This window comes from Vipera berus (genome assembly GCF_964194415.1).
Source record: "Vipera berus genome assembly, chromosome: 1".
NCBI classification, from domain to species: Eukaryota; Metazoa; Chordata; class Lepidosauria; order Squamata; family Viperidae; genus Vipera; species Vipera berus.
In genome coordinates, this window is record NC_138202.1 from 306,343,180 (window position 1) to 306,358,780 (window position 15,601).

At 41.1% G+C, this 15,601-nt stretch overlaps 1 protein-coding gene, 1 long non-coding RNA gene and 1 pseudogene across 5 annotated transcripts in view; 2 read left to right on the forward strand and 1 right to left on the reverse strand.

Annotated features, from left to right (window-relative positions):
* The first annotated feature begins 1,802 nt into the window (after nucleotides 1-1,802).
* LOC308659280 lies at nucleotides 1,803-3,740 on the forward strand (annotated as a pseudogene). The gene is made up of 2 exons: nucleotides 1,803-2,567; nucleotides 3,498-3,740. The product of its transcript is annotated as an uncharacterized misc_RNA (transcript).
* A 1,286-nt stretch (nucleotides 3,741-5,026) lies between these two features.
* On the reverse strand, nucleotides 5,027-14,313 carry LOC308659330. The gene is made up of 3 exons (XR_014024501.1): nucleotides 14,201-14,313; nucleotides 12,528-12,612; nucleotides 5,027-7,286 (listed from the first exon to the last, which is right to left on the reverse strand). It is a non-coding gene; the product is annotated as an uncharacterized lncRNA (long non-coding RNA).
* A 171-nt stretch (nucleotides 14,314-14,484) lies between these two features.
* ENAH (ENAH actin regulator) overlaps nucleotides 14,485-15,601 on the forward strand; it is an 80,207-nt gene continuing 79,090 nt past the window's right edge. The window contains exon 1 of one of the 3 annotated variants that reach the window (XM_081313376.1): nucleotides 14,485-14,868. In XM_081313376.1, the coding sequence (XP_081169502.1) occupies nucleotides 14,864-14,868 (5 nt within the window). In that variant the 5' untranslated portion in view covers nucleotides 14,485-14,863. The remainder of the gene's footprint in view (nucleotides 14,869-15,601) is intronic. The other 2 variants (XM_081313377.1, XM_081313378.1) reach the window with 2 other exon arrangements.

Below are 15,601 nucleotides of genomic sequence, written 5' to 3' on the forward strand. Positions count from 1 at the left end.
GAAAAGCCATTAGCTGATTATTTCAGTTTCTCTGATTCAATCAGAAAGTGGGTTCTTGAGGAACTTAAAGGTGTAGATTCAGATTTAGATTGGGGTGTTAGATCACTTAGGCTTGTTAGGGTTAAATCACTGATTCAGTGGCTCTGTATAAACTAAAAACTCTGACTTAATCTAGATTCAAATCTAGTATATACTGTATAACTTTGATTCTGCAGTTGGCTTTTATAAATAACATTCTGTATCAATGATTGTGACAATATAATTAATTATGTGGAGTTGCAGGTCTGGTTTCTCCAAATCCTATTCAATCTGATGTCAAACCACTTCTTCAATATAAATGAAGAACAAAGTGCAGGATTTCTAAAATAACTGAGAAAAATTGACAGAAATATATAACTGTGTGCATTATATCATGTACACAGTGCTTTTTTTCTAAAAAAAAAGGTGCCGGAACTCTCATCTTGTTAATCTGGCATGGGTGTGGCCTACAGTGTGGGTGTGGCCAGCTCAACGTCACTTGCGTCAGGTGGACTTGTTTGGAGCTGGGCAGGACTGGGGCAAATCTGAGGGTCTCTGGCGAAGGGGGAATGGGACCGGGGCGAGCGCCAGGTCATGGTCCATTGGAGGAGCCTCATTGATATTAAAGGGGGTGGGGAAAGACATGATATTAAAGGGGGTGGGGGAGAGAGATTAAAGGGGGTGGGGGAAGACATGATATTAAAGGGTGGGGGAAGACAGGGTGAGCAACTTCAGGAGCTGGGAAACGAGGAAGGGGCTGTCGCCTTAGTGGAACCTGGATCTGGGAAGCTGCACGTAACTGCTTTGGGTAAGAAGTGGAAGGAGGCATCACCTATCCTCAAATTTTTTACACATTCTAAAAATTATGTCACGAGTGATGTATTTATTATAGGTATATAATTGACAGTACAATTGGCAGTGCAGACATGCCAAATGCTTCTAAAGTCAGAACCAAAATACATATATACACAATTTTTTCTCCCCTAAATTTTCAGCTAATCTATCTGTTCCATATAAATATAAAAGCATGATAGGCTCTGTATTTGTACAAATGGCCAATTATCTCAGTGTGCAGAAATGTGGATAACTACAACCAGAAGTTGCAAGCCCTCTCCTTTTCACAGCATGGGAATTCAGACCAGAGATGAACTGGGCTGACAGTTCTAGAATCTCATATAATTATTTATTGACTAGCAGTCTATTTTATAACTGTGTAATAATATCAGACACAGGTATGTGATATACTGTCCAATTCAAAGATTAATTGTGGATTCAAAAAAATAAGAAATACTAAGTTTCAGACTATCTATCTGGATTCTTTACTGACCCAGATCTGTGTATTTGCATAGTGTGTTATCAGTACCTCTGATCACAAGGAAGGAGACGCATGATTCTGCCTCCTGGCCAAGGATTTAGTTTATGAAAAGTGAGCATCTGTAAACTCTAGTCTGGCTCTTAAAGCTCCATTGATTGATACAGGTCATAAAATTAGAAACTGAACACTCCAGAAGGTAGAGGTCAGCCGGTGATTCATTGTGATCTAATGTGCTGGGCAGCAGCTCTTTGTGGTCGAGTAACAGGCTGTGTGAGGAATGGAAGGGTGGGACAATGGAAAGGGATCAACCTGCACTGCTAAGCAAGGCAAGAACTAGTTTGTTTTTCACTGTCTTGACCTTGGAAAGTAATAATTGGGACCCACATTCTGCAGCTTGCTTGCTGCCGGCTGCTCCAGCTGAGGGACCTCTCGAGGCTCTCTAGTCAGGCCCTCCCTGACGGGCAGGAAGATGTTCATGGGCTTCTACACCCCGGAGGCGCCTGCCAGCGGCTGGGTGGCGCACCCATTCCAGCCGGCCCCAGCCCCGCTGCTGCCACCCTCGACAGCCCAGCCAGAGAAGGTGAAGCAGCCCATGAACACCTTCATGGTCTGGTCGTGCATGCAGTGGCGGTGGATTGCACAGGAGCAGCCCCGGCTGCACAACTCAGAGATCTCCAAGCTGCTGGGTGCCGTATGGCAGCGCCTCGCCCCTGCCCAGGAGCAGCCCTTCATAGAAGAGGCCAAGCGGCTCTGAGTGCACCACATGCTTGACTACCCAGACTACAAGTAGTGGCTGAGGCAGTGGAGCCGGGCCAGTCAGGAGCCCAGCAGACACTCCCCCAGGGCTGGCCCCAGGCAGCAGCTGCATGATAGGGGCCGCGGCGGCACCCTGCAGCAGCCTGGTCTACAGCATGCCAAGCCCCCTCCCTTCGCCACCATGCCAAGGAAGCTGGACACTGGCCTTCAGCACCCACTGGGGGACTTCCCGGACATTGTGGCTATTTATGGGCTGCAGGGCTGTGAGGTGTCTGACACAGCCACCCCGGGCTACCTCCCCGAGCCCCCTCCCCAGCCCCTGGGGTTCAGCTGTGCTGCCCACTTGGCCCCCCCTCTAGCAACAATGCCTGCTGCAGCTCCATGTCTGGGTTTCATCACACAAGGAAGGCACAGCCGGGAAAGACCAAATGTGGACGTAGTTTGCAGACGCACGCTAACCCCCGAGGTCCAGCACCGGGTAGGCCACCAGCCTGGCTGACAGGTGAACACAAGGAAGGAGTGCACATGCACTCCGCAGAACCCACCTCCCACTCCTTGCCCTCTCTTACTTAACTAGTTGAGATGGTGTAGTTGGGCAGCAGGAAGAGGTGCAAAGTTCCTGACAACTGGCCTTCGCTGCAGACAACTTGCCTTTGCAAAGTTTGCTGGCCGGGTCTTTTGGCGGGCTCAGCAGCAATTCCTATTGGCTTTCGAAAGCCAATAGGCTTTCGAAAGCCAATAGAGGGAGTAGCACAGCTTGTGCAAAAGGGTTTTGTGTGTGTGTGTGTGTGTGCAAAAAAAGGTGCCAGAACGCCATTCTGAGCATTCTATGAGAAAAAAGCCCTTTATGTACATACTTGAATACACACATATTCATACCTCTATATTTATGTACATACATACATGTAAAGAGATTGATAAATAATACCACTAAAAGGCAGAAAGAGAAATATGGACTTAGATTTGCATGTAAGAGAATGAGGTTGGTGATATCAGACACTGAAAATGTTAATGTAAATTGTAGGAAATACCAAAAGTGTGAGAAATTTGCAGTGCACTCTCTTCAAAAATAAATTATATGACAAGGAGACCAATACATCAGGAATTCAGAATCTAAGCATGCTATAACATAATGTAGAATTGCTATATTATTATGTGAGAAACATTTTAGAAGAGACATTATACAGGAATTGTTAATAACAAATTATATCTTTCAAGCAATAGAAATATGTTACTGCTAGAATGAAAAAAATATTTTCCTAGGCAGGTGCCCAATAACAAGTTTATTCTTTTTAACACAGGAGTGTTAATGAAGTAAAGAAACACAGAATGAAATAGTCCATGCAGGAAGGATCTTCTCAGTTGGTTAGTATGTAGAATGATTCTAACCTGGCCTCTTAATAAAAAGATTGTCAACTTCTACATTTCTGCTGTGCAAGGAAACATTATATCTGCCTGTATTACTGAGCAGAGTGAATACAAAAAACCAGGGCTGGTGCCAACACTTAGGTTACCTGGGCAACTTGCTCAGAGACTCAACAGACAATACCAGAGGCACATGGCAACTTTGGAGGAGGGGAAGGCCTGCTGCCACATTGCCATTGGCATTAACACCAAATTAGAATCAAATGTAACATATCCCATATTGTAGCATAGTCAGAAAGTCATTCCAAATGTTTTCTGGTAAGCATTTTTTTTGCTGGATAAAGGCCCACACTTGGGAAACAGAAATAATGCTGCCATGGCCTCCAACTCTATTGCTTGAAGCAGAATTTATATTAAAAAAAAACTGGGATCAAGGACAGAGACACCACTTAGCTGAAAGTGATTTCAAAGAGAAATTAAAGTTTGGGAACAGGATCTTTGGGGTGTGTTGGAAACTGGATGATTGGCAAAAGTGCCATGTGCAAGTCTTCATCATTAGCAACTATTATTTAAATTTTAACTGATGGTGCACTCTTTCGTGTCCCTCAGAAATAAGATCCACTATGTTCAAAGATATTGACCCTTGTTAAATGAACAGAAAATTGCAAACTGAGTGATGATCTGAACTTGAATCAGTTGAGTCAGGGCTGTTAAAATTAGAAGCTTGGGTTCAGGAAGGAAGGAAGGAAGGAAGGAAGGAAGGAAGGAAGGAAGGAAGGAAGGAAGGAAGGAAGGAAGGAAGGAAGGAAGGAAGGAAGGAAGGAAGGAAGGAAGGAAGGCAGGCAGGCAAGCATGGACACATGGACATGTAGCTGAAATCAGTCTTCAGCATTTTGTTCCCCTCAGTATATATTGGATGACAACTCATCACCTTCAACTAGTATGCTACCTTAGGATGATGGTAAATAGATCAACACAAATGGAAGGCAATCGACTGGCAAAGTCAAAATTGCATTGCCATGGACTGATACGGTTCTCTAAGCTGGAAGGACTACATGTTGGATTTGAATTTAACTTCTCTTCATTGCTCAGCAACAAAAGTAATTGGGCTATATAAGGAATATAAAGAAATCTCCCAATGAATTCAATGAACTCAAGGAAGAATACTTGGAGGCAACCTTTCTAGCCTTGCTAATCACTAGAACAGCAGTTGTATCAGAGTTATATCCAGGGAAAGGCTCAGTGTCTGGGATAAGTTTCATCTATATTCCAAAAAATAAGTTTGGCATTTCAGTAAAAAGACACTGGTTTAAAAATATACATCAAGTGAAACAATAGAATTCTAGGGTAATAAAACCCTAGACAGGATTATTTTAAATGGAGGAATGGATATCAGTCAAAGATGTCTATAGAGCTAAACTTCAAAATGCCTATTTTATATAAGAAAAAAATGGGACTTAAACCAATCAACTACACTCTGATTTTTTTTACAAATTCCTTAAAGCTAGTAAAATAACTGGACTAACTTGTCAATGCGTAGATCAAGTAATTTTCTTAAGAGATAATAAGCACTGGATAAACACAAAAAGAACATTGGGATCTCAATTTGCATGCAGTTATATTTAGAACTCAGATGTTTTATATGAGTGCTTTTATGTGGTATGTCTTACATACACACAATGGCATCTGTAGGGCCAGTTAAAAAAAGAAAAGTTAAGATTAAGTATTCATAGCAGCATGAAGGAATCCCTGATCCTTTTGCAATTAATCAGTGCATACATGTTGTTGCAATTACCACCTTAATTTCTTTAAATCTCCCCTACATACTATTTCCCCATCTGTATGCATACAAGGGTATGGGCTTGTGCAACCATATATTATTACCAACAGTTGCATCATAGATATGAGGTCTGGTATAATCACATTGGGATGGGTGAATAAGAGAAGAGCTATGTACCACGTATGTGCTTTATCCAGGACAAAACACACATCACTATTATAAATCAATTAAATATGCCTGACAAGATTCACATGCCATTGACAAAAAGAAAAATCCAGTAAGCTCAAAACAATGGTGCTATATCTCTGGCATATACCCAGCACTTTTTCGCCATTTAAGCAATATGTGACACAACAGCGGCATCAATCCTTCAATCCAGCATTGACCGAATTAGTCCTCATAAGGGTTTAAATCTCTTTGTATTCCATGGTATGAATCATTTCTAGTACAATAACTAGAAGTGGAAAATCTTAAGGGTATACCTACATATATGCTTGGTAGTATGCAGGCAAATAAAGCCATTTTGTTTGTTCATTAGATTCATATTTTGCCTTATCAGCATACTTCATGTGCCTACATTTGCCCCTGTGAGGTGGGTTGTACCATAAGATATTGACTGGTCAAAGACAATCTGTGATTTTCTATGGTTTTCTATGCAAAGTATTATAAGCACAGCATATCTGAGCCAAACAAAGGATTATGTCATAAAGCAATAGACTGACCTCTACATAGGCCAACTAGTTCTTTTGACTCATCTCCTCCCTTTCTGGGTAGACCAGTTCTACCAAGTAGATTTCAGAAGCCCCCCCCCTTTCTTTCTCTTACAACTCTCCAATTGATTGATAAGATACTACAGTAAGTGCTGAAATCAAATAATAAAGGGGCACAAATGATTACATTACCTTTTGTGTGTATTTTTCTGTTTTAGCCTAATACTTTGAGTATGAAGTGACATCATCAAGCCTTCACAATGGAATGCAGGAAGATATAAGGGAATGAAGACCATGCATCAAGTATAATATAAACATGAATTATTTTTAGCATTGCCCTTTTTCATTCAGTTAGTTCAACCTGCCTTAATATGGATTTTGCTCAGGGAAGGGCAACTGAGTCATATGTCAACAACATAAAACAATAGCTCCAGATGGTCTTGGCACGTGGGGACATGGGTAAAGGTAAAAACCATTGCATAATGTGACTTACATCTTATAATTATTTATTTTATACACAGTAATCAGTCATTTCTATATTGTGTTTTCACCTTCAAATGATGTATTTAACATTACAAATTAATCAAACAAATAGATATAACTAGAAAGAACTGAAACAAGGCATCAAAACAAATCCACAAGGAAGTATTAAAAGAAATCCTAATTAAAAATTAACAATGAAAGAGCCAATTAGAAAGAAGACTCAAAACTGGACTACTAAAATCAAAAGGCCATGTTCCAACCTAGGTTGTTCATGGATGAACATTCTCAAATGTATTTTTAGAAGTTTATTGCTTTATCATAGAGAATAGAGAACAGAACAGTGAAATAAAATGTAACAAAACAAAAACATGCATTCAATCCTAACCACAAGAAAATAGAAAAAATAGTGGTCAATTAAATTTAACATTTAACATGTAGGATCCACCCTGGCTGAGTGCTGAAAGAAAAGAAAAAAGCAATAAATTCTCCTCCCTTTTTACAAGTGTGTGTGTGTGTGTGTGTGTGTGTGTGTGTGTGTACATATACATATATACATACACATACACATATATTTGTTTATTTTTCTATCCTGGTGCTCGATTCTTTTCTTTCTAACATACACACACCCAGGATTTGCATTTTTAGTCTTATTAAGGATATACATAGCTGTCTAGTCCATTATCTCTAATCAAAGAAGTTAGTTTTACCATCTCTACTAATTCAGTCAATTTCAAAATCCATTCTTCAACAGTCGGTATCTCTTTTTCTTTCCAGTGTTTGGTAAGTATAATCCTCGCAGCTGTCACCATGTGAAGGCATAGCATCCCAAATTGTTCTTCAATTGGCTTGTCCATCATACCTAAAAGAAAAGTTTCAGGTTTCATTAACATTTGTATTTGTAATTTTTTTTTGCATTGTCATTATGTTTATCCAGTATGTTTTCACATATTTGCAAGACCACTACATTTGATAAAATGAAGCTGGATTTTGACTACTTTGCCAGCAGCGATTAGAAATCCCTTTATATATTTCGCTAGTCTATCTGGGGTGAAGTAAACAATACATCATTTTATAAAAAAATTCTTTATAATTTAATGTAAATTTTAGTCCTTTAATCCATACATTCTCCCATTTATCTAGCATTATATTATACCCATTTTTTGCCCGTTTTACCATACACACTTTAACATATTCATCTTTTAGCTTAATCTTAATAATTTTATATATTTTAGAAATCATTCTCAAATGTATTTTTGTTGAGCCAGTCCTTGAAGATCAGAGTATGACTGAACTTCTACTGACTTCAGTAACTCTGACAGGAATATTCTCAGTTGAACTATTTTACATTTATTTATGAAATGTGTTTAAGCATTATCCATTTCAGTGAAATCAGACTGAAAGAATCAACCTGACAAGCATGAGGTTTCATTCTTCTGGCATAGAAGGACAATAGTACAATACAGCATTGATGGTTTGAAATCAGCGGATTGCCAACACTGTGGGAAATGGTAAGATCATCCAGGGGCAATTTCATGAAGATGGCAGTATGGATAAGATGGATAGGAGATATTGGCTAATCACTCTGAAAGGGAGGCTGGACTTCAAGGTACTTGAAAGTGTCAAGTACAGTGTCCCAGTACAGTAACCATAAGAGCTGCGTAATCCACAGGAATAGAAAAAAAAAGACTGAATTCTATAAAGTGAACCTCTTTGTGATATTAAAAATATATACTTTTTAAAATTACACAACTGTGAGTGGAGATACAAGTGTCTAACTTTCCTTCTAAGAGGACAAAATTGTGAACTGAAAGGGCATTATTGAGTAGCTACTAAACCCATATCTCCCGGATCATCTTCCCCTAATAGAATCAGAATTCTGAGAGTTGTAGTCACAACATATCTAGAGGACAGCAGACTGTCTGTTATGGAAAGGGACAACTTCTCTCTATATGGCCATTGATGCAGTATATTATTTATACCTCTGTATAACAAAGGGATTTGATTGCAATCATGCTAATTCATAATTTTTTTTATCTCTCAGGCTTTTGTCCTGTAAACACTGAAAGTTTAAAATATTATTTTAAAGCAATTTATGAGTATTTTTTTTAAAAAAGCTGATGATATAGTTGAGTAGGATTATAAAATATTTTGGGGAAGAGTAGACCCAGGTAGGCAGTAGCATTTAGCCAAGGATGCCTGATTCCTAAATGTTAAGCAGGGCTTCTTTTGATTTGTACTTGAATGAGAGATCCTCAGCAATTATCAAGACTGTAGGGCCGATTGCAAAGTCAAAAATATCACTAAGGCAATAGGAAAGCACTGCTGTATGTTGTCAAAAATAATTCCATGGATATGTTGCTGAAGTTGTCAGGAGCTATATTTTTAAAAATATGTAGACTTCACTGCTCCCAACTACTATCATCAAACTGATGCATCAAACTATAGTATCGTCTGTTAATTTTTTAGGTAACTATTAAAAATATTGAACCATTTTCTTCTCTCACTACCGTTGATCTCTGAAACTTCTTTCAATCTGCAAAACAGCCATCCATAAATTTAGTAGCACATTTCAAAATCCCAATTAGACCCTATAGCTAGAAGGCATGAACTATACTTGCAGCCTTGTCTTCTACTTACTTGATTACTTTCATATCTTCATAGATGGATAATCACTTGAAAAGGGCTGTTCAGTGTATATAAATAGTTAAATCACAGGGTGTGGATCCCATATTATGTTAATTAGGCTTTATGATTAACTTTTGCTTTGATTTTAGTGGGATTAAAGCATGGCTAACAGCATATATCCCAGCATATATTGTTAATGGCACATTTGTTCAGATTCATTCAGTTTAGAGCATTTCTTTCACTTGTAAAGAAAGAAAAACTTAGTCTTAGAACATTTCCATGTCACCATTATTTTCAAAGCAGTTTGTAAGTGACCTGCAAATGAGGCTGCCAGCCTCAAAGGGAACTTGCTGAGATCAGGGTGATGCAATCAAAATTCCCTGTAGATGACCTGGAGGAGAGTGCAAAAATATCACTTAGCCAGATTCCCCCAGATTAGTTTGGAATCAGAAAAAGCTGAGTCGGCTCTCAGAATAAATCAACTTCATTTGATCAAATTCATCTAAAGTTATTTTGAACTGACACAATGTCTTCAAGCTGAGATATCCTTTCTCTGGTTTCTATCATGACAAGTCTTTATTCAGTTTTTACTTTAATTGTTCATATGGAGATGTGAAGCCTTTAATCTCTTCATAAATCCTACATCAGCCAACAGTTCTTTTGGGGAAAATAAGAGGCTTAAAAAAGGACAGTGTCATTACATGCTAAAAACAAGTAGCATGAATAATGATGACATAAGAAAACTGCTGCTTTCTTTTATATGAACCGATTCAAAGTAACGTGTCAGACATTACTCAATCTGAAATATAATATACAGTGATATTCATGAATGATGACTGAGTGGAGTAGAGTGTACTTATTTTTCAGTTCTTTGCTAAGAACAGGACACAGGGTTTAACAATACCAGCTCAACAACTTTTCCAGTATAAAACATAAGTGTTTCTGGCCAGTAAAAATGAACTGAGATTTCATGTTTTAACTTCACTCCTGCCAACTGGAGTATTGTATGTATTGACCCAGAATTGTGATCAATACAGCTTTCAAAGGCATCTTCCCTAATCTAGCATTATAAAAGTAGTCCTTTGGATTCAAAGAAGATATCCTGTTGTGCAGTTTATCTGTGCACATGGAGCTGGTTCTACAGTCCCAGTCTGGTACTTCAGAGTCTAGCGCAATGGAGGCTCTGGAAGTCCATTATTATAACAACGGTGAGCGTTATTCTGTGATGCTGTTCATGGTTTTCTATGTTTTTGGTGATACCTGTCTTCAAAACAGATTCTGTCAGCAGCTGCAGCTTCTATTTCCCATGGTTGGATGTCACAGTGGCATAGGGTTTCCTTCACAGCATCTTTGTAGTGCTTGCATGGGTAGTCTTGATGTTTCTTCCCAGTCTCTGGTACACCATAGAGCAACTGATGAGGCATATAGTGGTCATCCATTCTGATTGCACATCTCACTCACGGCATCTGGGGTCTGATAATGATAGACTCAATGCTGGAGGACTTTGGCCAATCCAAGACCTCCAGGTTGGAGACAACCTTGCTGAAGAATTACAAGGATGGAAAAGAGAGTGGGCATGTGAAATTTCTCCACTTGTTTGATGTGTTATTGGTACAGAATCCAGGACTCATGCATATAGAAGGGTTAACCACAGTTCTGTAGACTTTGTGGAGATATCTGCATTGTATTGAATAAGCTCTCTAGTACCCAGTCTCCCCAGAAGCCTGGCTGGCTTTGCTGATCCTGGAGTCAAATTATTTATACAACATTGCTCAAGGTCATGCTTCCAAGTATTTGAAGCTGTTTACATTTGTCAGCTGGGTGTAATCAACAGTGATTTTGGTTCTGGTATTTGGTATGGGCTGGTAAAGTACTTCAATCTTGTCAGTCTGATAGTCAGACTGAGAGCAGTGTCTGAGAATTTATTCAGCATCAACTATACTGTAGTTCACCACCTTGGGTTGCCAGGAGAATACAGTTATCGGCAAAGAGAGTTTCCTGAATGAACACAGAGGCACTTCATCCATGTGTTCAAGTGGCAAAGTGAAAGAGACAGCTGTCCAATTAGTACAGCTGGCTCAGGAATTCTGGGAATTGAAGTCCACGAATCATAAAAAAGCCGAGGTTGCCTACCCCTGAACTAGTACAATGTAAACTCCCTACTTCGGAGCCTGGACAGCAAGTGATAACATGCAAGCAAAGAACAGACTGAACAGTACTGGGGCTAGCACTTCTTCACCCCATTGGATGTGGCATATTCAGCTGACATATCATTGTTGTGAACGACCTGTCCTGTCATTTTATGTACAGTAACTGAATCAACTTCACAAATTTCCTCAGGCATCCATAATGTCTTAGGATGGTCCAGAGAATCTTCCTGTTTATAGTGTTAAATGCCTTTGCCAGGTCAATGAAGACAGAATAAAGAATATAAAAAAATAACACAATCCTGGATTTCCCTCACAGCAAATCATGCCTGCTGTACAAAAGCCATGTTGTGGCTGTGGAAGGTTCCTTTTGAAGATAGTGACTAGCCTGTTCAGGAGAATGCAGGCAAAGATTTTGCCTGTAATGGACAGCAGTGAGATTATCTTCTAGTTTCTGCATTAGTTATTAATTATATATTAGCATAATTAGCATTAGAGAGCTATAAACTGGTAGAGAAGTCATTAGAAAGGTAGCTGATTTATGAAGTGCTAACTAATCAGCTAACATAATGAAGAGAAGGGTGAGGGGTGACATGATAGCAGTGATCCAATATCTCAGGGGCTGCCACAAAGAGGGAGCCAAGCTATTCTCCAAAGCACCTGAAAGCAGGACAAGAAGCAATGGATGGAAACTAGTCAAGGAGAGAAGCAACCTAGAACTAAGGAGAAGCTTCCTGACAGAACAACTAACCAGTGGAACAACCTGCCTCCAGAAGTGGTGACTGCTCCAACACTGGAAGTTTTTAAGAAGAGACTGGACAGCCATTTCCCTGAAATGGTATAGGGTTTCCTGCCTTAGCAGGGGGTTGGACTAGATGACCTCCAAGGTCCCTTCCAACTTATTATTATTAACTGCAGTTCAAGCCCCTATTCTGCCAGAAACTGGAGTATTATATTATCATCCTGAGAAGAGGCTGGCTGGGAACATTTGTTTATTAGCTAAAGTAAAAGGCCCACCAAACTTCCTAGGTCAAATTTCCAGCTCCATGGCACCATCATACAGGATGATTTTGCTTCCCTCTTCTGTTGCTGGTGAAAGGTGGGGGAGGGAACGTAGGTCTCCTAATCATAGTTTCCCCATTCCTCCTGATACTGAGGGGAGGAGGAAGAATCAATCTGTCTCCTTTCCTTATGCCTTCGCAGGCAAAGTAAGGAACTAAGGAAGGGAAGTGGGTCCCTTTCCCTATAGAGTTGCTACCTTTTGTTTGTTGTTGTTGTTTTGGTCTGGAAGGAAATCCAGGGCATGGGAAAATTACTCTTAAACGTACCTTGATATGATGTATTTTAGAAAATATTTCTAGTTCAGGGTTGAACTGCAGACTGATGATGCTACCTAGTTTGGTAATGGAATGTCTGTAAGAAAATAAACAAGCTCAGAGAGCACCAGTGACCCCACATGATGCATTTTAGACAGACCGGGTTTGTGATTTGTGGTGGAAGAAGTTGGAAAAGAATTTATAACTGTGGGAGGAAAAGGCCATCTCGACTGCTTTCTTGGCAAGTCATTATTTGCTGAAGGACCTCTGCTCCATGATTAACAAGTTGTGTGGAAGAGCTTAATGTAACCCCCACAGTACGCCATAATTAAGAGTCAGGCAGTTAACTTGTCCATTCAAATGTGAGGCAATTCCAAGCCCTTCCTTATCAGTTTCTGATGTTGGATAGTTGAAAACACAATTTCTATAAATTGACACTTCCTTAAAGAACACAGAGAAGCCTGGCAGCCATAAAACATGTCTCCAGAACATGCTAAGTGATGTGTGGTCAGGCAATGGGAAAGGAACCATTGATGTAATGAAGCCTTGCCAGGTTTTTGAAGTAAGCCAGGAAACAGAGATACGATGGAACTATCGGAACTCTATACTTTATTGCTCTACGATGTAATAACAAAATCTTGAAAGTCATACCAATAGCACATTTCTCTCTCCCTCTTATAACAAAGAGAATCAAGGTGGGGCAACCTTGAGTTTCTACCTCAGCCTTTCTTATCTTTCTGGGCTAGATTTATGTTTCCCACTTGCCATATACTTTCCTCAATGCTATTTTAGAACTCTTCTACATTTGTCAGCCAGTTAATACTGTAAGATTTGGCATTTTGTTTAATTAGTTACAGTAATCTAGTATCTTCATTGAATATTCAGTCAAACAAGATGAATGCCATCAGTATAGGTTCAGTTTCTATTTTAAATAGAAATTAAATTATTATTATTATTATTATTATTATTATTATTATTATTATTATTATTATTATTATTATTATTATTATATCAAATCAGAAGAGAAAAATGATATACAAATGAAAATTGCCAGGTAGCTAAATCACGATAGTATTGCTATTAGAAAAGTCAGTCATGGACGAGTAGGAGCAGGAATATTTGATTGCAATTAAATGTATAGTCCAATCCTATGAAACCTACTTAGTGTGAAGCTCAGTTAAAACAATTATGCAAATGTATTTGGAAAAAGTTCTAACGAGTAACAATTTCCCCCCAAATAAAGTTAGGAAAGCTTAGGAAGTAAAACAGGAGTGCTTTTTCTATTGAAATAATCCGCACCCAAACCATAGTTGCAAACTATCAGAAAACTAAACGTTGATGTGGACTGAATGACAAGCTGCTTGATTTAATGATTTAAGAAATCAGTACATCAACCACATTGCTTGAACGGTATACGCAACCCAACAATATTCAGCAAATAACAAATGTATCACAGCGTATAGCATTGCATGCAGACGATCAGACAAAGAGACGTCTTAGAACCGCAGCTCTGTCGGAATAATCAAGAAGAGAATTAACACTCCACAATCACAGATAGATATATATATATATATATAATCGCGCCGCACCGACGGCCTGATCTCAGACTGCAGGTTTAAAGCATGTAAGGGGGCTGTAGCCCGCGACCAGCGACTGCAAACGAAGAATGGAAGGGGGTTACTGACACTCCACGCGCGCAGGAACCCGGAGAATCCCCGAGGAATATACGCCCAGCCCACCGACATCTTTCCAGGCGGCTAAATCTCTATATTCTCCCAGTCCCGCATTACAAGCCGCATGCAACGCTCGGAGAATGCAGACCAGTTAAGTGGCGCGGCTTCCTCCGCTCCACCCCTCGGCGTCCTCCTGCGTGCCGCGCCTCCAACCCCCCCCCCTCGTTCCCTGAGCCGGTGTGTCTCGAGCGAGCCGCTTGCGCGTTGCGTTATTTTCTGCTTTCCCAACTCTCCCACCTTCCCTTGTTCTCTTCTTCTCCTCCTCCCCGCCCCTCGCGCGCCAGCCTCGCGGCGCTTCCAGCCTCGATTTATTCCCTTCCCCCTCCCTCCCTCCCTCCCTCTCCTCTCCTCTCCCTGCTATTCCTTCCCTCCCTCGACTCCCCGCTGTGGTCGGGGTGGGCCAAGCAGCGAAAGCGGAGGGTGCAGGCAGCCGAGTCAGCCCGAGGGTTGCCAAGGCAGGGACTGGCTGGCGCCTGAAGGAGAGACCCCCCCCCCGCGCTCTTTCCTCCTCCTGTCCTCGGCGCCTACAGAGAGCAGCAAACCGGGCCGGCTCATAAGAGAAGAGCGAGGAGTGGGGGGGGGGAGAAACGCCCCCCCCGGACCTCGAGCAGCAACATGAGGTGAAGTAGGGGCTTCTTCGAACGAGAGAAATCGCTGGGGAGGGTGGGGAAGGCGTCTCCCCCCCCTCCCCCAAGCATTGGGCTCGTCCTTTCGGGGTGGTGGTGGTGGTGGGGGAGAGAAACGCTTGATGGAAACGGTGTGCGGCGGCTAAGTTTGAGAAGGGGCCCAGCCCCTCAACACGAAGCGAGGGCTTGACTGGGAAACCCCGGCGAAATGGAGAAGGGGAGAGTCGTCCTAACAGGGAAGCCTCGTGTACTATAATGTACTTCGGTTTAGACGAGGGGTCGGCAACCTCGGCTCTTTTATGACTCGTGGACTTCAACTCCCAGAATTCCTGAGCCAGCTATGCTGGCTCAGGAATTCTGGGAGTTGAAGTCCACGAGTCATAAAAGAGCCGAGGTTGCCGACCCCTGGTTTAGACGAAAAGGTGCATGAAAGACCACCATGAGTCGCTTTGGGGCGGGGAGGGAGAGTGTTCCCCACTCCCTCCCCCTGCTGGACACGCGTGTTCATTCACTCCCCCCACACACACACCCGGTCCCCTTACCCCGGTATCTGGCGATGAATTTCTATTTATCCAGTGGTTGTGTTTGGGGCTGCCTTTCACGAAAGTGGGGGAAGTTTGTGACTGTGTGTTGTTAGTCGATGGAGGAAAAAAGGAAAGGGGATGATGCTGTGTTCCCAGGACCAAAAGGCTTCGTTTGACATGTACGGCTTTTGTTGCATTAGCAG